Here is a 21,457-nt window from a genome sequence, read left to right as displayed (position 1 = left end):
GATAACAACAGCTCAACAAACCCGCTCGTTCATTCAAAGAAGGCTGATCGTCCGATTTGACCGCCATTGTACTTGTTGAAAAATTGCCTGCTCTCGGCTCTGGTACAGGGCTATAGAAAACTGCTCGATCTTCTGGAGAGCATCCTGAAGAGCCAGCGGCCCGCAGGTGTTTTCGCAATTGATGTATGACCTTTCACCTGGATTCAGTTCAATTTGAACAAATGTATCGCAACAAACCCATTTGCTTCTGTTTTGAAAATGATTAAGCTTGTGTTGGAATTCTTTCTCCAAGTGATCCGTCGATGCCAAGCGCTTGTTCTCGACGATCCGAAAAATATTCTTGCAATTGTAATAGTTGAGTGCTGACTGCCTCTCATTAGACAGCAGAAATTCATTCCTTGCATACACAACACAAAGCACTGATTTTCAGCACCAAGCAGAATGATTCATTCACAGAATACCTTCCACTATTCACAAATCGTGTAGTTGCATTCGCCATTTGGTTGAGCACGAGTTGTCGTTCCGATATACCGTCTGGCTTTGCCTTCTTGGCATCCTCGTCTTGATCAAAGTGTGACAGATTTCGGTGTGTTTGATTTTTGCCTGGTTTAGTATCTGATGATGGAGGATTTTTCATCTCCCTGCTTTGGTAAGATGGGACTCAAAATTTTCCAATTCATATCAACCTGGGATTTTCCAAATCAAAAACTTCTTCCATTCTGTCCTCCTTGAAAAATGACTTCTCGTCAAAGAAAGCACATTTTGATGATTTCTTGGTCTTGAACTCTGTGTTTGTCTTGGCTATAAATCGGCTTCGACGACTCTTGTTAAAGATCCCTGCCATGAAATTCTGCAGGCCACAAACTTGAAAATTGCGCGCGTTTTTTTTCATCCGGCCCTGACTGATCAGTCGCGGCCCGGCCCGGCCCGGCCGTGGCCGCCCGGCCCGGTCACCACGGCGCCGCTCTCGCCGCTCACTGCGGTCGCCGGGGCGGCGGCAACTACCGGCCGACTCCGAGTCGGTCGGAACTTCCGAAGGTTCCGGAGGCCCATTAAAACATACACCGTTTGGAAACTTGGTCCGGTACTGCCGTAGAGACTTACAGCCGCTGAGCTGGCGCTGACAGTCAAACTTGCAGTCCCGGGGATCACCAGTCCAGTGGCCCTTGCTTACTCCTCAACGAGCTCGTGCAACTTCAACACGACTGCAACAGACTCTCCCTCGCATGACACGCGTCCTCGCCATCACCATCGTCGACCTCCCTCCCTCTCCCCCCTCCCCTCTTCGTCGCCCCTCCCGCCCCTGCTTCAGACTCTCCCCCTCCCAGCAGGCATACCTCGATGCTCACGCGCCCTATCGCCGTGTGCGGAGGAGGCGAGGCAGCCGGCAGGGAGAGGTGTGAGGGTGGAGTCGGAGGGGAAGGAGCTGATGCGGGGAGTGATGGAGGCGAGGAAGGCAGCAGCAGGGCTCAAGAAGGGGAGACAGGGGAGGACGAGCGCGAGCTGGCGGATCACTGTGTTTGCGGAGTCCTTCGAGGACGTGACGGCGGGGGCACTGGAGTTTCATGCATGAGCTTTGATCAAGCTAAATAGAGGTGGGGAAGGTACGATGTACGATAGATGTAAGCTCAAGCATGGGAATAAACATAGTGATATGAGTGTATTTCAACTCGGGCGAACCTTTTGATTTGTGTTTCACAACAGCCAAAATAATTTCACAATTCCAAGCGAAAAAAGGTATTCGAACAACTGATTTGAAGGAATTTGATATTGACATCATGTATTCATGCACATTTCAAGGCTGTTTTTCACAACTGTAGAGGTTTAAACATGCACATTGAAAGGTTATCAGAATTGTATGATTGTATAAATGAATTTATTCAATCGTTCCCTCGCTTAACTTACATCTATCCTACATCGTACATCCTCAATTCGCGTCAAGGCTGCAACTGTCTTCCGACACTCCCCTTCTTGCTCATGCATGAAACTCCAGTGCCCCCGCCGTCACGTCCTCGAAGGACTCCGCAAACACTTGGCTCCGCCAGCTCGCGCCCGTTCCCTCCTGTCGTCCCTTCTTGAGCCCTGCTGCTGCCTTCCTCGCCTCCATCACTCCCTGCATCAGCTCCTTCCCCTCCGACTCCACCCTCACACCTCTCCCTGCAGGCTGCCTCGCCTCCTCCGCACACGGCGACGTGGGCACCTGAGCATCGAGGTATGCCTGCTGGGAGGGGGAGAGTCTGAAGCAGGGGCGGGAGGGGCGACGGGGAGGGGAGGGGGGAGAGGGAGGGAGGTCGACGATGGTGATGGCGAGGACGCGTGTCATGCTGTGGCGGATGATACCAGTAGCACGAGGCTGCAGAGCAGGCTGCAGAGGAGGGCGAGATGAAGAAGTCGAGGGTATCTCCCAGGTATCTCCCCGGATATTTGTTTTTAATTTTGAATCTTCTTCGGGGTAGAAGGCCGTCTGACCCTTCGTAAGAACCTTCTAGACCATCTCGACCCTGCCGTCTCGTGACTGCTCCCCGACAAACCAGCGGGGGGCTTACAGCCAACGGTTGCAACGGTTGCCTCCGAGGCTCCGATACAGCCTCGCAACCTTCGAGTGCCGGTCAATTTCAGTATTCGCCGCCGGCGCGGCAACTTCTTGGCAAGCCTGACGGGCCCGTTTTACCGGGCTGGGCCGCCGCAGTGTCCGATCACCAGGCCGGGCGCCGCTCCTGGGGTCCCGGCCGGGCGGGCCCCGGGCCCGCGGCGCACTGCGCGCCGCGGCGGCGGCATCATCGGAGGCCGCTGTCCGATCACCGGGCTCCCGGGGGCCGGAGCCGGGCTCGCGGCGCCGCCCGGCCCGTAGTATTGGCACGGTCCGTCGGACGCGCCGCGGCCCGGGCCGGGCCGGCACGGTTCAACGGTTCAACTTGGCAACGTCCGGCGACGGTCCGAGTGAGTGAACGGCACGGTCACGGGGTGCCTCGGGTCCGATCGCCGCTCGTCGACTCAGTTACTCAACAAGTTCAAACTTCCGGCCCTTGCCGCCGCCAGTGGCCCCGGCCCCGGCGGGCCGCGCCGCGGCGCCGGCGCGGGCGGGCCGGCGACCGTGAGTACGGTCCGTCGGACAGTGACTCACTGAGCCTTTCAAAGTTTACCGGCGGCCGCGGGCTGCCGTGATTGATTAAAAATCCCCGGGCCGGTTCAACCGGTTGCATCAGTGGGGCAGTGCGTGCGGCGGCCCGGCGGGTCACCGGGTACGGTCGCTGACGAGAGAGTCACCGCTCGGGCCCGGAGTCACTGTTGAGTCTTGTCAAAATTCCCAATTAGAATTTTGAATATGACAGGAAGAGTTTTAAAACCAAGTTGTCCTCATGAATGAAACTGAGGAAGGGACGGATTCCAAATGGCCTCGTCCCAAGTTCACCATGTCGACGGACATGGGCAATAATGAGGGGAGGGGGAGAGGAAAGAAGGAGTTGCTGCCAGCACAGAAGACATAAGAGTAGATGGAACTATACAGGAGACTAGAGGAAGAATGATAGCCTCTCTGAGCGATCCATGGGAACCTTGCTAGCAAGCAGCTTTCGCCTCGCAGGCATGCTGACTTGCAGCCGATCAGCAAAGGCATCCCTCAGCTTGTTCTTGATGTGTTTACTGTTGATGGCACCAACGTTATCAGTGAGAATCAACTCCAATGCTGGTCTGAAATCCGTCGACATGGATAGGACCCATCATAGTCGATGCTCCACCGAACTCAGAGGAGTTGACAAGATCAGCAAGCCGACCTACGAGGCGAGCAAGTGGAGGTTGGATCAAGTTCATGAAAGACGCTCCATGCCAAAGAGTTCGATGCTGAGACGAGTGGGAAGCCTTGTGATCGAAGCCTGCAAGTCCATCTCGAAGAGGGTTAACCCTTTGACTTATCTCAAGTCTATCCCTGAATTGTCATCAACTTTCGGCCTTTGGAGACCTGCAAAATCCAAGAAGTCCTTCATCGATCGCTCGATGTTCCCGCAAGTTGCTAGTCAGATCGAGAGCATGCTGCCATCCTGTGAATTTTACACTCTGGACCTTGAGATGACTTCGTTGCAGACCTACGACGAATTCCAATGGATGGAGGACCTCGAAGATCGGTACATGAAGATGCGAGAGGTCGCTTCCTCGAACAGCATCATATCTGTAGGGCTGTGCATCTTTCACAAGGATGAGAAGAATGGTGGGTTGATCGCTAGACCCTACACTTTCTTCGTGTTCCCCTCCTCCAGGTCAAGCTCGAGCCCTCGGGTAACATTGGACGTCAACACCATCCACGAGTTTCACATAGGGCAGTGCCAGCTGGACTTCAACCGATGGTTCTACGATGGGATCCCTTACACCGATGCCCTTGGAGAGGTCTACGTCCGCTATGACGTCATGAGACAGTTCGGAGTGGAGAAGAGCGAGTTCAGACAGTCCAGACCTGTTGCAATCACAAGAGAGGGAGATCTTGTTCTGTTGAACAGGCTCATGGATGGACTGGATGCGTGGATGAATGGTGTAGGCGAGCAGGCGGGGAATGAAGAATACATGTTTCCCAGTGCGAACTCCTTCATCAGGCTTGCACTGCAGCAGCAGGTTGCGATGAAGTACCCGAAGCTGGTTGTGATGACGAGGAAAGAGCCCTGCAACCCTCTTGTCATGCGGCTGGTTTGCTCGCGGGGAGATGAGAGCTGGCGGAAGCGTACGACAGAGAAAGCGCATCAGATCCTACAATCTCGTCTTGGGTTTCGGCACATTTTCAATGTGCTGTCATCAAGCAAGAAGCCCATGGTGGTACACAACGGGTTGTACGACCTGATGTTTCTGATCTCTCATTTTGAATGCCGTCTGCCCAACACTCTGATGGAGTTCAAAAGCATCGTTCACAGGAGCTTCCCCCAAGTGTACGATACCAAGTACCTTGCTCACGTGGCTTTCAAACAAGAAGATGCCCAACTCACCAACCTCTTGGACCTTTACAGGAGATCTCGGAATGCCTCAACCGCCTGTAGGGTGTCCCTTCATAGTGACTTCAAACATTATTCCTCCCAGAAGCTGCACGAAAGCGGCTGGGATGCGTTTGCAACAGGCTGTATCTTTGGGGACATGTTCAGGGACGTCTTATCAGATGGAGACAAGGCCCGGAATGTTCTGCACGTGCCAAGAAACTTCAAATCAGTCTGTGTGGATCAGGCGCAAGACCGACTCCTGGATGAGGACATGACCACCCTGGTTGTCATCGGTCTCCCCTCCGAATCGTCGATCAAGAATGTTTGTGGCTGGTTTGCCCCCAGCAAGGTTTCTCTCCGTCGGCTGGACGACACCAGCTATGCTCTCCTTCTCAAGGAGCTCTCGGAAGCCGATGCCATGGCGATAGTGAACCGCCCGGGCCATGGAGACAACCTCTTCCGGCAAGGAGCTTCTGTGATGACTCTGAGAGAGGCCTACCAGCTTCCCCTGGATGGCAGTCGAGGATCGTCAGCTCGAGGAGAGGCAGGGGCAGAAGGAAACTGGAGGAGACAGGGGCGAGGGAACAGTAAACAGGGAGGAGTAGCTCATCCGTTGCCAGAGATCAAAAGCGAAACGGCAGCGTCTGAGGGCCCATGAGAGGTGAGTGGTCTGAAGTTAGCAAAGAGAGTACACCCATCAGGTTGTCAAGGAGTATGACACATAAAGATTGACTCTAAGTTGGGGCATCCTCAGTGGTTGGAGGCGGAAGGCGAACAGGCTGCCCGTGACCGGTAGGCGCCGCAGCTTCGCCAGTGACACAGGTGCCAGGCTCCGGATGTAACTTAACATACCCGGTAGTACCGTGGCAGGTTTCTACCTAATGATTCGGAAAAATGAACAGTCGCACTCTGACTCTGACCAAGAAGGTGGCCCTGGCAGTCACAACCGGGGTGCCCGGTGACAGGCTCCGCAGCTCCCGCCGAGGCTCCGTCACACTGAGGTGTCGGCAGTGTCCGACCGTACTGTGAGTGACTAAGGTGACGGGCCCGCCGAAGTCCGGCCGATCTGCGGAACGTGAAACTGACGCGTGACACTGGGAATATCAGCACCCTCTTCGTAAGATCTTTCTAGACTGCCGCTCGATTCGTCGAAACTTCAAACGTCACGTTCTGCCTTGGCCTGAAGGAATGCACCTCTACCAAACGGTGAAGTCTACCCGGCCAGTCGCCTCAAACGTGACACACAGCCCCGTAACTTGGGATAGACTTTACTCCCTTCCACGAAACGTCACGTTCCGCCTTGGCCCGCAGATCTCAACCCAGCCATTACGAGACACTGAGAGAAAAGCAGCTCTAACAAACGGTGAGGTCTACCCGGCCACACTCGCTCTCCCGACGTGCTGCTGCCTGGCCTTACAGGCGATCGACCGACTGGTATCGTGACTCTCGTAGCTGTTGGCCGAACCGCCGTGACATTAGGCCCCCGCATCTCCTCGTTTATAATACCTTTTACATGCATATCTCCTCCGCCCCCTTGCATCGCAGAGCCTTTATATCAGACCCCGACGCTCCTGCTCCGACAGCAGCAGCCCCCCGCACCGCTGACCCATGCCCTGCTCCGTCTCCCTCGTCGACCTCTCCCTCTCCCGCGCCCTCCCTCCCTCTCGTCCCCGCCCTTCCCTCAAGCTCTCTCCCGCTCAGCAGGCCTTCGTCGACGCCCACAGGCCCTCGGGCAGGCGGATGGAGGAGGAGCTGCCGGCGGGGGCAGTGAGAGTGAAGTCGGGAGGGGAGGGGGTGATGGCGGGAGTGATGGAGGCGAGGAGGCGAGGCGTGCGGGTATCAGCGGAGGACATCGGGGAGGAGCGAGGAAGGCCGATGGAAGGGAGGAGGCTCATGGTTGGGAGCGGGAAGCGATCACGGGGGTCGTTCAAGGATGTGACGGAGGCAGCGGGGGCGTGGATGAGCTGAGGCGAGGCAAATGCCAGGCGAGTCAGGGAGACAAGGCGAGCGGGATGTACAATAGGTGTATTTGTGTGTTTGCGAATAGGCTAAGAGTACATAGGGCTTGCAGGAATAAACAATTCACAAAGAGCAACAATCAGCATCTCTATGAATCTCGAAGCGTTATCGCCGTTGGGTTGGTTGGAGACGGCACTGGACTAGATCGGCAGTAGAGGACGAGGAGCTTCGCTCCTGCAGCATGAGAGTGGAAGCAGAGACTGCTCTTGAGACTCGCAGCCAGGCAATACAGTGACAGTCGTAAGCATCATTGTGCGGTGGCAGCTGACTGACTGCACATGTCAATGGATAAGGGAGGGAGTCAAGGGTAGCTGAGCTTCTTGTATGCTGCCGCGTGTGCTCGTCGAGACAGTGACTGGCTCCGGCTAGGAAAGCGAAACTGAAGGGCCCCCGGGGCCCGTCAGGCAGCTCGGCGACAGACACTGAGTGATTTGTGACCCGGGTGTCACTAAACTATCCGCTTTGAGTAAAAGATCCGCACCGTGCTGTAGGTTGGTGACACCGAGTTGAGACTGATTGTAGAGTCTGTGATCGAGCACTCCTTGATCGGCTGTGGCCTCCGAGACCAGGGGATCAGATGCAGCGGTCATCGACGCTCACAGTCAAAGCGTTTGAAGCAGGCTTATCTCGGTATCGTGACAGCCCTGTAAGAGGTTTTGACCCCCACGCATCTCGGTGCAGACCTCCGCATCTCGAGGGCTCTGCCTTCATATCAGACCTCGACGCTCCTGCTCCGACAGCTGCAGCCGCCCGCACCGCTGACCCATGCCCTGCTCCGTCTCCCTCGTCGACCTCTCCCTCTCCCGCGCCCTCCCTCCCTCTCGTCCCCGCCCTTCCCTCAAGCTCTCTCCCGCTCAGCAGGCCTTCGTCGACGCCCACAGGCCCTCGGGCAGCCGGATGGAGGAGGAGCTGCCGGCGGGGGCAGTGAGAGTGAAGTCGGGAGGGGAGGGGGTGATGGCGGGAGTGATGGAGGCGAGGAGGCGAGGCGTGCGGGTATCAGCGGAAGACATCGGGGAGGAGCGAGGAGGGCCGATGGAAGGGAGGAGGCTTATGCTGGCAAGCAAGAAGAGCTTGGGGGCAAGGGGGTCGTTCAAGGATGTGGCGGAGGCAGCGGGGGCGTGGAGGACCTGAAGGTTGGAGTTTTACGGGAGAAAGAGTCTGCGAGAAGGAATTTTGGATATACACAATGTATGTGTGTAGTAGGTGCTTGTTAACTCACTTCAAGACTATGCTACACTGTCAAATAAACTTTTAGTTCCTGCCACTCATCTCGTTAACCTTCAAATCCTTGTACTCCAAGCAGCGTTCATCGTCTGTTTGCATGATGTGGTGTCGCGCAGATGCTGACGGGGGCATCAATCTTTCTGGACATAACGGCTATGTCCGGGATTGCACCAGTCTCGGGCCAGACGTTCCACCTGAAGCTGGTCTGTCCCCTTGTCATGCAGCTGAGCGCACTGAACGCGTTTGCAGGAGCAATGACCCTCTTGCCTCTTTCTGGCGTGAAGACAGCGAAAGGGAAGGGCAAGGCTGCCAAGGGCGCTAAGGCGGCAGCCAAGAGTGGGCCAACATCGTTCTACGCTGGGATGCAGTGAAGGGCGAGCATGAAGAAGGGTGTGTTTGTTAGATAGCTTGAATATTGTTTGTATGAAGTGTTGTGTTGTGCGATGCGGGTGCGCAGGAGGAGACGATAAGGGGAATCGTCGGACTCTGCTGCAAAACCAGTCGCACTGCATACTTGACATCCCATGTGGCGATGACATATCGGGATGTTCAATCCAGTCCGTGAGATGCACCTGCCACACTCTTTCGACCTCTTGAGCACAAGCAACAGCAAGCAGGGAAACATATCCGTGCGACGATGTCAGCCCACCAGTTAAGATGTGCGATCGACTTGATGTCACAAGTCCGATCTCAGGTCATCAGGCATCGCACTCAACACGTCATAAGGGACAAGGATTGTCGATCAATGGTGTATCGGTCACGAGCGAATGTCACACTCAGTCCACGATGTCTTGCCTGTATTGTACTAGACTGAGTAAGCTCTCTCAGCATAAGACCGTCATGCGTTGATGCTGAGCTACCAAGCTTCCGCTGCAGTCGTCACATCTTGAAACGATCCTCCAGCCATACAGCACCACTTCCTCCTCATCGGCCCTCCTCGCTCCTCCCTGATGTCCTCCGCTGATACCCGCACGCCTCGCCTCCTCGCCTCCATCACTCCCGCCATCACCCCCTCCCCTCCCGACTTCACTCTCACTGCCCCCGCCGGCAGCTCCTCCTCCATCCGGCTGCCCGAGGGCCTGTGGGCGTCGACGAAGGCCTGCTGAGCGGGAGAGAGCTTGAGGGAAGGGCGGGGACGAGAGGGAGGGAGGGCGCGGGAGAGGGAGAGGTCGACGAGGGAGACGGAGCAGGGCATGGGTCTGCGTCCTCGCGATGCGGTGGAAAGAGAACCTTGTTACAAGATGCCTTGCTTACGTCCACACGTCTCCGACCCTTTAAAGAAACTTCTAGATCTCTTCAAGGTCTGAGGCGGGCTTCTATCTTCTCTTGACCCTCGCAAGAGCAGTCGCGTCTTTCAAACCCCTTACGGAGGCTTGCCCCGCCCCACCACTCCCTTGATCCGCAGCTTCCAGCCTCTCCTCCGCACCCACAGCTCCCTCAGCAGCAGGCATGCCTCCCTTCGTCCTCGCCATCACCATCGTCGACCTCCCTCCCTCTCCCCCCTCCCCTCCCTGTCGCCCCTCCCGCCCCTGCTTCAGGCTCTCCCCCTCCCAGCAGGCATACCTCGATGCTCACGCGCCCTCATCGCCGTGTGCGGAGGAGGCGAGGCAGCCAGCAGGGAGAGCTGTGAGGGTGGAGTCGGAGGGGAAGGAGCTGATGCGGGGAGTGATGGAGGCGAGGAAGGTAGCAGCAGGGCTCAAGGAGGGACGACAGGGGAGGACGAGCGCGAGCTGGCAGATCAACACTGTGTTTGCGGAGTCCTTCGAGGACGTGACGGCGGGGGCACTGGAGTGGTAAGAGCGAGCGGGGCTGGGTAGGAGCTGAGGAGGCGATATCATCCGAGAATGGAGGATGCGTAGAATACTGTAAATAATAAACCCATCGTACAGAGCAGCCCAACTTTCCACGAGTGAAGAAGAAGCTGATCGATCACCGAATGAGCAAGTACCTGATGTATCCACGAGTGAAGGAGTAGCTTATCTATCACCGTATCAGAGCCCTAGCACGGCGAGACTCGCTGGTACGGGTGGTTTCCTCATTCTTGGTAAGAGGTGCAGCAGAAGCTTGCCAGAGGCAAGAGCTCGCACGAGGCAAGTGTGCTCGTGCGTCAGGGAGCAGTACCCCTAGTCCTTCCCTTAGCTTATATAAGGATCAGCCTCTTCAGCTAGGAGGGTCTGTTCTCTGCTCATGTTGTATGCCACCCTGATCTAGTAAGCTCGACATGTCTACTCTACACCTTTATGTGTGATCCAGCGGAGGTGCCTTGAGAATTCGCTCTAGTCGCCTGAAACCCGAAAAGCTTCGGGGGCTGTCACACCGCATGAAGGAGTAGCTGATCTATCCTCGAATGCAGAAGTAGCTGATCCGTTCACGAATGAAGGCCCAGCTGATCTGTTTTGTCATCAGAATAAGCCCAAGCAAGTCGATGACGGCAAGATTGTTCTGGTCAAGGAAGACACCAGTCAGGCTAGCCAATGCCTCGGATGAGTGATACTTTTAGTCAACTGTTTGACGGTCTCAAGCAGCGAGCCGACCCCTTGGAGTCGGGGACTCACTGCGAGTTTTACTACATACAGGGTTGACCACCTCGAACCGTGACTCTGATACCAGCGACCTCTTCGTAAGATCTTTCTAGAGTGCACTCGATTCGTCGAAACTTCAAACGGCACGTTCCGCCTTGGCCTGCAGATCTCAACCCAGCCATCATGAGACACTGAAAGGAAAGCAACTCTACCAAACGGTAAAGTCTACCCGGCCAGTCGCCTCAAACGTGACACACAGCCCCGTAACTTGGGACAGACTTTACTCCCTTCCACGAAACGTCACGTTCCGCCTTGGCCTGCAGATCTCAACCCAGCCATTACGAGACACTTAAAGGAAAGCAACGCTACCAAACGGTGAGGTCTACCCGGCCACACTCGCTCTCCCGACGTGCTGCTGCCTGGCCTTACAGGCGATCGACCGACTGGTATCGTGACTCTCGTAGCTGTTGGCCGAACCGCCGTGACATTAGGCCCCCGCATCTCCTCGTTTATAATACCTTTTACATGCATAGTTCCTCCGCCCCCTTGCATCGCAGAGCCTTCATATCAGACCCCTACGCTCCTGCTCCGACAGCAGCAGCCCCCCGCACCGCTGACCCATGCCCTGCTCCGTCTCCCTCGTCGACCTCTCCCTCTCCCGCGCCCTCCCTCCCTCTCGTCCCCGCCCTTCCCTCAAGCTCTCTCCCGCTCAGCAGGCCTTCGTCGACGCCCACAGGCCCTCGGGCAGCCGGATGGAGGAGGAGCTGCCGGCGGGGGCAGTGAGAATGAAGTCGGGAGGGGAGGGGGTGATGGCGGGAGTGATGGAGGCGAGGAGGCGAGGCGTGCGGGTATCAGCGGAGGACATCGGGGAGGAGCGAGGAGGGCCGATGGAAGGGAGGAGGCTCATGGTTGGGAGCGGGAAGCGATCACGGGGGTCGTTCAAGGATGTGACGGAGGCAGCGGGGGCGTGGATGAGCTGAGGCGAGGCAAATGCCAGGCGAGTCAGGGAGACAAGGCGAGCGGGATGTACAATAGGTGTATTTGTGTGTTTGCGAATGGGGGGCGAGTATATAGGGCTTGAAGGAATAAACAACCATAGAGCGATCAACCGTACTTGGTTTGTAAAGCAGCTTGCCAGGAGCAGGTAGGGGCTGGAGGGAGAGGAGCCTCGGTCGGGAGAGATGAGGAAGAGAACGCTCTCAAGGTAGCAATAGGATGGCAGTGGCAGCATGCGTGGCAGTTGAAGAGTCGGGGAGCGAGGAAAACGGAGCTGATGAGCTCTTAGAATGCGGAGAATTTCATGCAGCTTACCGGCGAATCGGCGCGAGTCTCGATCTCTCTCCCGCTCAGCAGGCCTTCGTCGACGCCAACAAGCCCTCGGGCTTGCGAAGCATGTAAAGATGCACAGAATGCGATTGTGGGGAGCTTGTTGACTCGTCAAGACGAGGTTAGACCAGAATAAGATCATAGCAATTGTTCATCAAAATATCAATTAGGGCATGTCGTAGTGATTTCAAACTCATAACATCATGTGGAAACACGAATGACAGACTAATGTGCAGATGAAGGATTTGTGCTCTGAAAACGCATCATGTTCTCATATGGTGCAATGAGTACATACGAGAATGCAAAGCCACTCACTCAGTGTGATGTAATGTGGCGACAAAGCAAACTTCCGTCCATATCAAAGAATCGCAGCAATGGTAGTCTGTACTTTTAGACATGAAAACCCACATTAACATTTTCACTTCAGCAGCCATCAAACAATATAATGCGGGAAACAATTCCTATATCATCGTTTATTCCTAGAAACCCATTTTACTCCCCGCTTATACACATACACCTATTGAATCTCCTGAGTTCATTCTGCTTCAGGTCCTCCACGCCCCCGCTGCCTCCGTCACATCCTTGAACGACCCCCTTGCCCCCAAGCTCTTCTTGCTTGCCAGCATAAGCCTCCTCCCTTCCATCGGCCCTCCTCGCTCCTCCCCGATGTCCTCCGCTGATACCCGCACGCCTCGCCTCCTCGCCTCCATCACTCCCGCCATCACCCCCTCCCCTCCCGACTTCACTCTCACTGCCCCCGCCGGCAGCTCCTCCTCCATCCGGCTGCCCGAGGGCCTGTGGGCGTCGACGAAGGCCTGCTGAGCGGGAGAGAGCTTGAGGGAAGGGCGGGGACGAGAGGGAGGGAGGGCGCGGGAGAGGGAGAGGTCGACGAGGGAGACGGAGCAGGGCATGGGTCAGCGGTGCGGGGGGCTGCTGCTGTCGGAGCAGGAGCGTAGGGGTCTGATATGAAGGCTCTACGATGCAAGGGGGCGGAGGAACATGCATGTAAAAGGTATTATAAACGAGGAGATGCGGGGGCCTAATGTCACGGCGGTTCGGCCAACAGCTACGAGAGTCACGATACCAGTCGGTCGATCGCCTGTAAGGCCAGGCAGCAGCACGTCGGGAGAGCGAGTGTGGCCGGGTAGACCTCACCGTTTGTTAGAGCTGCTTTTCTCTCATTGGCTCGTAATGGCTGGGTTGAGATCTGCGGGCCAAGGCGGAACGTGACGTTTCGTGGAAGGGAGTAAAGTCTATCCCAAGTTACGGGGCTGTGTGTCACGTTTGAGGCGACTGGCCGGGTAGACCTCATCGTTTGATAGAGGTGCTTTCCTTTCAGCGTCTCATGATGGCTGGGTTGAGATCAGTTTCGACGAATCCCCCCCTTCGAGTGCAGTCTAGCCTTGAAAGATCTTACGAAGAGGGTGCTGGTATCAGAGTCACGTCACGATTCGAGGTGGTCAACCCTGTATGTAGTAAAACTCGTGAGTCCCCGAATACCGTCAAACAGTTGACTAAAAGTATCACTCATCAGAATCATTGACTAGCCAGATCGCCACTGCTAGCTAGGCGTGCATCCGAGGATGGATCAGCAGATGGATCAGCAACTCCTTTCATTCGGTAGTGTTTACTCAAAGTTAAGTTAAAAATCATACGAGGCCAATCAGGAGAGTCGAGGAGGCTTGACACTGTCGCACTGGCCATCGTGGATAGTTGCGCTACTCGTGGATAGCGACTCGAGGTGCTCGTCGACTCGTCTGGTGCCCGTGGATCCCCGCCGCTCAGCCTGCCTGGAGCACCAGGTGCCCTTCAAGGAATCAGTTCTGTCAGTGACAACAGTTTCTCTTACCGACGCTCATGCCTCCCGGATCCAGCCCAGCCACTCTCGACCATTCCTGCTCAACTTGCTAAGGACCTGTGTGCGGGATTTGCTGACGTCTTGGTCGACGATCTGCCGACTGATCTCCAGCTTACATCTCAAGCCCGGCCTTCACCTCGAGGGCGAACTTCAAGCAACAATCTCGTCCATGCTCGAGAGCGAATTTGGTTTTCGGGTCTTGTTTTCTCGACGTCCAAGTGATCCACGCTCCCCGACTAATCCCAACAGTTATCGCTTTGTTGTGATCTGCGTCACTTGAACCAAGTCGTCTTGAATCAGCACAAAGTTACCACTCCGACTGTCGACGTGATGCTTGAAACAATTGCTGACATCGTCCGCAAAGGTCAGGCTCGTCAACGTCCTGATGAAAAACTATGCATTACTACGCTGAACTGCCTTAAAGTTTAACACTAGTTTTCTCTGTACGATGGGTTTATTATTTACAGTATTCTACGCATCCTCCATTCTCGGATGATATCGCCTCCTCAGCTCCTACCCAGCCCCGCTCGCTCTTACCACTCCAGTGCCCCCGCCGTCACGTTGTCCTCGAAGGACTCCGCAAACATAGTGTTGATCCGCCAGCTCGCGCTCGTCCTCCCCTGTCGTCCCTTCTTGAGCCCGGGGAGGAGCGAGGAAGGCCGATGAGGAGGAAGTGGTGCTGTATGGCTGGAGGATCGTTTCAAGATGTGACGACTGCAGCGGAAGCTTGGTAGCTCAGCATCAACGCATGACGGTCTTATGCTGAGAGAGCTTACTCAGTCTAGTACAATACAGGCAAGACATCGTTGACTGAGTGTGACATTCGCCCGTGACCGATACACCATTGATCGACAATCCTTGTCCCTTCGTGTTGAGTGCGATGCCTGACGGCCTGAGATCGGACTTGTGACATCAAGTCGATCGTACATCTTAACTGGTGGGCTGACATCGTCGCACGGATATGTTTCCCTGCTTGCTGTTGCTTGTGCTCAAGAGGTCGAAAGAGTGTGGCAGGTGCATCTCACGGACTGGATTGAGCATCCCGATATGTCATCGCCACATGGGATGTCAAGTATGCAGTGCGACTGGTTTTGCAGCAGAGTCCGACGATGCTTCCACTTATCGTCTAATCCAGCGCACCCCGCATCGCACAACACAACACTTCATACAAACAATATTCAAGCTATCTAACAAACACACCCTTCTTCATGCTCGCCCTTCACTGCATCCCAGCGTAGAACGATGTTGGCCCACTCTTGGCTGCCGCCTTAGCGCCCTTGGCAGCCTTGCCCTTCCCTTTCGCTGTCTTCACGCCAGAGAGAGGCAAGAGGGTCATTGCTCCTGCAAACGCGTTCAGTGCGCTCAGCTGCATGACAAGGGGACAGACCAGCTTCAGGTGGAACGTCTGGCCCGAGACTGGTGCAATCCCGGACATAGCCGTTATGTCCAGAAAGATTGATGCCCCCATCAGCATCTGCGCAACACCACATCATGCAAACAGACGATACAACAAGTCTTGCTCACAGTTGATGCCCAAGTGCTTGTCGATTGAGAAGAAGCACAAGTCCGTGAACATGTTAAGCCTGCAGCAGCGTCAGAGGACGATCTCAGTGCTTGCAGCTAAAAGAAAATCTTCGAGAAGAGGGGCTAATTGTCAGGAGTGCTTCCCACGGCTAGAAGTGTGTTGATTTCTGAAAATACAGGATGATCCCGTAGATTTTTCCATCTCAGGAAGGCACATTGCGCATAATAGCAATCATACGGATCTTTCATCGGTACTACCCCTTCAACGCCTAGATTGGTTTTTGATCGCAAGTGACTTTGCTCTATCTCCTGCCATTCATCTGTCTATTCATATGATCCAACAAACTTCCTCTCTCCCTTCTGAACAAATCCAGGTTGAAGAGTCACGGCAGTCATTTGAGCCAGTGCAATCAGAACAAGATACTTCACTCCTTCGACGACGCCTCTAAATCTAGCTAAAATCGCCAATGCCTTCCTCCATGTTCTTCGTCTTCCTGTCGCTGCGGTATCCCAACTTCAGTTTCCCTTGTTAATCTGTCTCTCTGTTTTTTGCATTTTGCATTCTGTCATAATCGATGTGTACGTCTATCACTATCTATCTATCTCTATGCTTCTCCTCTATCTATCTGCCTCTATCCTCCTCCTTGGCCGTCTCTCTCCCCCCACCTCCCTCCTCCTCCTGCATCCTGCTTCCCGCATCGCTTGCCATGCCCAAATTAGCACCGCTACGATAAATGTAACGTCCTCAAGTAGATTTGTAACGTCAAACGAATGATACGGTTACAAAAAATAACCGTTGACATATTTTGGGAAGATAGCGGCGGGCGATGGCAGCGCAGTAGGGGTGGAGAAGGTCAAGGTTGGGGGAAGAGGACAAGATCTGACTTGTCTTGTTGCATAACATCTGACTTGTCTCTTCCTCGTTATCTCCCCTTGTTCTCGTGAGACTCGTCAGGTTTTTGTGTGCGAGATGCCCTGGAACGAAAACAACGATCACCCGCTCGTTGTACGCGAAGACACTGCAGACATTGAATGCAGTAGCGCGACAGTCTCTGCTGCTGAACATCAACAACAAGGCATAGAATGCTGTGAGTCTCGCCAAAACAACACACCCTCCGCCATGCTCTGTTCGCATGTGAGGTTTCGCTCGGGAACTGCTCGTATTCGATCAGGGTTGTCAATAGCAAGTGCTTTCATGTTTGTTGCTGCCCTGATGTTGGTGGCTAAAGACGCCCTAGTAGAGGATACGTCCTCAACCGGCAAGCGTGTGATGCTGCAAGGGGATGGGGCATTGATGGGCTCAGCTCTCAAGGACGTACAGCAGCTGTACAAATCGAATCCCAAGATGATCGAAGAATGGGCTATGCTGACAGGCAACAAGGGAGAGGCTCTACTCCATCTCCTGCAATCGCAATCAAGGCCTCGTGCTCAGAGGGACGTGAATATTCGGCGGGGAACATCCAAATTGAACCAATACCTCCACGAGCTCAAGCTCGCCAGCGAGGAGGAGAGGAGGGCCAGTGAAAGTCGGAGCAGCGCGATGAGGGAAGGGAGAAAGTCCCTGAGCGTCCAGGAGCCGGTCGAGAAGCATACGGCATGGATTCTCGTCAACGATCTCTCACGAGAATGGGATCGGAATGCCAACTACACAAGAACACCATGGGAATTCTGTGAGAGAGAGAGCTGCCTTGAGGGAGGGTTGACGGCTGCCCTTCAGGTGCCGGGAGAGACTTGAGTGGGAGGCAGCTGAGAGACTGTGTGGAACACTTGATGCGTGCTGTCGGTAAAGTCTGAGGGAGGGAGGGAGGGGAGGGGAGGGAGGGAGGGAGGGAGGGAGGGGGAGGGGGGAGGGGGGCAGGACGATGAGTGGAAGATTTGAAGTTTCCAACAGGAGTCAAGTACCATCGAGATCTGAACATGGACTCGAAGTTGTATGACGGTGAGTTGTGTTGTACTCCCTCCCGACCCTCCTCCTCCCCTTCACGGTCATCACCGTCATCTTCATCATGTTCATTCACCTTCCTGCTGCTGCTGCTGCTGCTGCTGCTAGACTTGATCTGTAGCCCTCTGTTGTCCACCTTCGACCTCATTCGCCGACTGCCTCCTCCTTCTGTCCTCTACCCTGGCCCACATCTGAGCTCTTGTCCTGCTCTACCTCTCCTCTTGCCCCTCCCTTCTCACCTGAACCTCTCGCAGACTTCTGCTCGCAAACTGGCCACACCATCCTAGACAAGCACGGCTCTCCTACTCCAATCCCTCGAGGAACAAGGAGGAAATGCATTCAGGTAACAGCCGCCTCCTCTGTGCTTCACTTGTGGCCTCCTCCCTGCTTTGTACTTGTTGCTTCCTCCGTATCTCCTCAGAATTTCTTCCACCTTCCCTCTGTCCTCCCTCGCTCCTCTGAATCGAATCTTTTCTTCCTCTCTCCCTCTCATCATCTTCTTCTTCCTGACTAATCTTCACATGCGATGCGTCGTGTGTCTCATTCGTCGTTCTCCTTCCAGGTCATCGCCGCTAGGAACAACGTCGATCTGCTGATGAAGCGACAGGAAAGTTTCTCCTCCTCATTCTAGTGCACCCCAATCGCTTCTCTCGCCTCCCCCCCCCCTTCCCCCACGTTTCCTCCTCTCTTCTCCCCTCCCCTCCTTCCTCTGTCGTTCTTCCTCCTTCCTCTCTTCTCCCCTGCCCTCCTCCCTCTGTCGTTCTTCCTCCTTCCTCTCTTCTGCCCTCCCTTCTTTCCTACATGCTCCCTCCTCGCTTCTGATATCCACGTGCAGATCACCATGTATAAGACCAAGAGGAACAGAGTGACAGGCGCTTTGACGCCCCCTGCTCATGAGCTCAAGGTAAATCTCCTCCACAACCAGCAGCCGCTCTCGCCCTTACGCTCTCCTCCTCCAGGGCTCGCACGGTATCGACTGCTCAGTCATCCCTGATGGCTGCTGAAGCCCGCTCAACTCGGATCCTCCCTCCTCCCTCCTCCCTCTCTCTCTGCCTCCTCTTCCATTCTCCCACCCCTTCTGCCCTGATCTTCTCTCTTCCTGAAGTCACTCTGCCCTCCCTTCCTCTTTCCCCTAGCACGAGTCAACCCTTCGATCCTCGACCTCCACTGCTCTCCTTGCTCCCTGAATTCATTACATCCTTCAAAGTTTTGTTGTGCTCTCTTTCAGAGCAGAAAAAGTTCCCTGCCGTTCTCGTCCTCCTGCTGCCTCCCCTCCGCGTCATCCAGCAGCGTGAACCTATTGATCTCGTTCAGCTCTGCAGTCTCCTACTACTCGCCTCCTGGCCCCAAAGTTTCTTCCCTCCACCTATTCTCTCCTCCTCCCTCTCCTTTTCCTCCTTCCTCCCATCCTCACCTCAGCCTTCTGTCTGCGGGAATGTACCGGCCGTCCATCATCTGCCTTGCTCGTCATCACCAGCTCTCACCCCATCCTCCAGCAAGAACCAGCTTCCTCATCTTCCTCCACAGCTCCTCCCCGCTGCTGTCCCCGTGCTTGTGAAGAAGGACAGACGCGCGCAGGCGACGGCGACCGATGGAGCGGAGCTGAAGAAGCTCAAAGCCGTCCTCTGGCAGCAAGAGCATGCGCGAGATCTCCCCACAGATTCGCTTCCTGCCATCTGATTCACCTCTTTTCCTTCTCCTCCTCGCTCCTCGCTCCTCGCTCCCCTCTCCTCTGTTTCTTCTCTCCCCTCCTCCCCCCTCCCTCCTCCCCCCTGAAGCCAATACAATATTTTAGCTCCCTCCTCCCTCCACTGATCCTTCTCATATCTGTGATCCCTCTCCCCACTTCGTAATAGTCTGCTCCACTCCTCTCTCTTCTCTTCTCATCCTCCCCCTTCTCTTCCTGATTGTTTTCCTCCCCTTCCTTCACCTGACAACATCCATCGGAGCGTCTTCCATCGGTACCACCTCGAACGTCCCCAGCACCGGATGCTCCTCCTACCCAGCTCTCATCCAGCTGAACATTTCATCACGTTTCTCACCTCATTCACGCCTCCTGTGCTCGCCCGATACCCCGGCATGATCACGTGCTCGTCTGTCCGGTAGCGCAGCATCCCGCTCCAACGCTGGCTCCCTCTCTCCTCCCCCCTCCTCCTCCCTCCCCCTCCTCCCTTCATGTCGGCGACTCCACGGGCTGTCCTGATCCTCATACCCGAGGTTGTTGTCCCCCTCCTATCCCACGCTCCTCTCCCGTCATCGCTAGAGTCCGGCAAGCTCCCAAGGTCACTCTCCCTCTCCTCTTCCTCTTCCTCTCGCCGCCTCCTCCCCTCCTCGTAGACCTGCGTCTTGCTAGTGCCCCACAGGTTTGTCGCCCTCGGACTCACCCCGTCCGTCCAGCGATGGAGAGGAAGGAGTGTGTCCGGGTCCAGCAGGTGAGGAGGAGGGAGGGAGACGGTCTGCATCATGCTGGCCAGCGGCTTTGCGGCATGTGCGAGGAGGAAGAAGTTGAGAGCATGACGAGTGTGCCTTCCCTGACGGAGCCGACTGTTGGGATGTTGGAGCTGCTCGTTCAACAGCTGGAAGGAGAAGGTTGGAAGAGAGGAGAGAAGGGAGATGGAGAAGTGAAGAGAGAGGAGAGCGATCAGTCAGAGGTGTCGCAGAGGAGACGTGAGCGAGAGATGAGAGAAAGATGTATGGATCATCTCATGATGAAGAGAAGGTTGAAGGTGAATGCAGAGAGAAGGAGGAGGAGGGGAGGAGGAGATGAGAAGGAGGCGAAGAACAGGATTGGGACGAGGACGAGGAGGTCGAGGACAAGGGCAAGAAGAGGGCACAAGAGAGATGGAGGGAGGGAGGGTGCAGGGCAGAAGGTGCAGCAGCAGGACTCTACCTGAACCATGTCCTCCTGCTCATGACCTTGCACGTAGAAGTCGACGATGACGCTGCCAGCCCTGACGTTCTTCAGCAGGACGTCTGACTTCTCCACCTGGCACGCAGCGCTCAGCTCGGCTCTGACCTCCCGGCAGAACGCTGCCATGTCGGAGATGTCTGAGAGCTGGAGGAGCAGGGACATGCTGATGACGTCATCGCCCAGCTGCCCCCTGGAGCTGGTGGACATGAGCGCGAACTCCGAGGGGCGGGAGATTGAGGAGAAGCAGGACGAGGAGAAGGCCGTGCTCTCCTCGTGCGCCACGTTCGCCATGGCGTCTTGGGCTATCAGGATGCTCTGCCGCAGAGACCCCTCCGTGTGTGAAAGGAGCTGGCGGGCTGTCTGGGCGGAGAGGCCCTCGACTGTAGACATCAGCTGCTCCACCTTCTCCTCCCACGAGTTGCGATCGCGCAGCGTATTCTGCCTCCTCGGAGAGCGCATCTTCTCTGGCACGGAGATCCCTCCTGCTCCCAGTGTCGTTGCCGTCTCGCGTCGAGGCGATTCTCCTCCACCTCCTGCTCCTCCTCCACCACCACCACCACCTCCTCCTCCTCCTCCTCCCCCTCCTCCCCCTCTTCCTCCTCCCCCCACTGATCCTCCTCCTGACTTTCTCGGAGGATCCTTGAGGTAGAGGTGGAGGATTTCCTCGATGTCGTGGTCGTACTCAGACAGCATGGAAGACAGCATCCCTTTCGAGTCCAGCTGGGCAGTTTGACCCTGCTGAGCGCTGCTGCTGGCAGTTGACAGCTTGTCAATTTCGCGCGCAAACTCGACAGTTGACAAGCCGTCGACCGCGTTGCTCCTCCTCTGCTCAACATCCGCGTCATCCCTTCCCAACTGTTCCCATCGCCGCTCGCCGTCGTGCTGATCTGTAAGCTCGTGTGAGAGGAGGAAGAATGGACATGATAACAGATGGACGATGGAAGGCGAGGAGGGAGGAGGCAGGGGAGAGGGAGGGAGGAGGGAAGCAGGAGGAGGCAGGGAAGAGGGAGACGGGAAGCAGTGAAAGGTAGGAGGGAAGGAGGAGGAGGAGGAAGATCGTTTTGTCACAAGAGGACCTTGAGGAATGGCTGACTTGTCCTGTACAAGCGCATCAGCTTAAACGAGAGGAGCCATTCACACACCTGACGCAACTTCTCCTGTCTTCCTCCTCCTCCT

General features: G+C 55.7%; 6 protein-coding genes across 6 annotated transcripts in view; 3 read left to right on the top strand and 3 right to left on the bottom strand.

The window, feature by feature from the left end:
• Positions 1–1,975: 1,975 nt before the first annotated feature.
• GUITHDRAFT_102367 (hypothetical protein) lies at positions 1,976–2,323 on the bottom strand (the record flags this gene model as incomplete). The annotated part of the gene is made up of 1 exon (XM_005838683.1): positions 1,976–2,323. One exon carries the CDS (start codon positions 2,321–2,323, stop codon positions 1,976–1,978), a length of 348 nt encoding a protein of 115 aa, XP_005838740.1.
• A 1,325-nt stretch (positions 2,324–3,648) lies between these two features.
• On the top strand, positions 3,649–5,613 carry GUITHDRAFT_102366 (hypothetical protein; the record flags this gene model as incomplete). Its single annotated transcript, XM_005838682.1, has 1 exon — positions 3,649–5,613. One exon carries the CDS (start codon positions 3,649–3,651, stop codon positions 5,611–5,613), a length of 1,965 nt encoding a protein of 654 aa, XP_005838739.1.
• A 2,701-nt stretch (positions 5,614–8,314) lies between these two features.
• On the top strand, positions 8,315–8,569 carry GUITHDRAFT_102365 (hypothetical protein; the record flags this gene model as incomplete). The annotated part of the gene is made up of 1 exon (XM_005838681.1): positions 8,315–8,569. One exon carries the CDS (start codon positions 8,315–8,317, stop codon positions 8,567–8,569), a length of 255 nt encoding a protein of 84 aa, XP_005838738.1.
• Positions 8,570–15,123: 6,554 nt separating this feature from the next.
• GUITHDRAFT_102364 (hypothetical protein) lies at positions 15,124–15,480 on the bottom strand (the record flags this gene model as incomplete). Its single annotated transcript, XM_005838680.1, has 3 exons — positions 15,124–15,245; positions 15,292–15,378; positions 15,429–15,480. 3 exons carry the CDS (start codon positions 15,478–15,480, stop codon positions 15,124–15,126), a joined length of 261 nt encoding a protein of 86 aa, XP_005838737.1.
• A 918-nt stretch (positions 15,481–16,398) lies between these two features.
• GUITHDRAFT_102363 (hypothetical protein) lies at positions 16,399–18,374 on the top strand (the record flags this gene model as incomplete). Its single annotated transcript, XM_005838679.1, has 6 exons — positions 16,399–17,098; positions 17,146–17,211; positions 17,320–17,367; positions 17,625–17,713; positions 18,206–18,274; positions 18,330–18,374. The coding sequence occupies 6 exons, from the start codon at positions 16,399–16,401 to the stop codon at positions 18,372–18,374; spliced, it is 1,017 nt and encodes a 338-aa protein (XP_005838736.1).
• A 220-nt stretch (positions 18,375–18,594) lies between these two features.
• Positions 18,595–21,457, bottom strand: part of GUITHDRAFT_134118 (hypothetical protein) — a gene marked incomplete at both ends in the record, with an annotated part of 5,754 nt that continues 2,891 nt past the window's right edge. Inside the window, 7 exons of the mRNA XM_005838678.1 lie at positions 18,595–18,667; positions 18,785–18,825; positions 18,874–19,039; positions 19,301–19,368; positions 19,413–19,946; positions 20,261–21,168; positions 21,358–21,379. Of these exons, the coding sequence (XP_005838735.1) occupies positions 18,595–18,667; positions 18,785–18,825; positions 18,874–19,039; positions 19,301–19,368; positions 19,413–19,946; positions 20,261–21,168; positions 21,358–21,379 (1,812 nt within the window). The remainder of the gene's footprint in view (positions 18,668–18,784; positions 18,826–18,873; positions 19,040–19,300; positions 19,369–19,412; positions 19,947–20,260; positions 21,169–21,357; positions 21,380–21,457) is intronic.

The sequence above is a fragment of the Guillardia theta genome (genome assembly GCF_000315625.1).
Source record: "Guillardia theta CCMP2712 unplaced genomic scaffold GUITHscaffold_10, whole genome shotgun sequence".
Classification (NCBI taxonomy): domain Eukaryota; class Cryptophyceae; order Pyrenomonadales; family Geminigeraceae; genus Guillardia; species Guillardia theta.
Note: the sequence above shows the minus strand (reverse complement) of the source record. Positions and strands in the feature narration are given on the sequence as shown.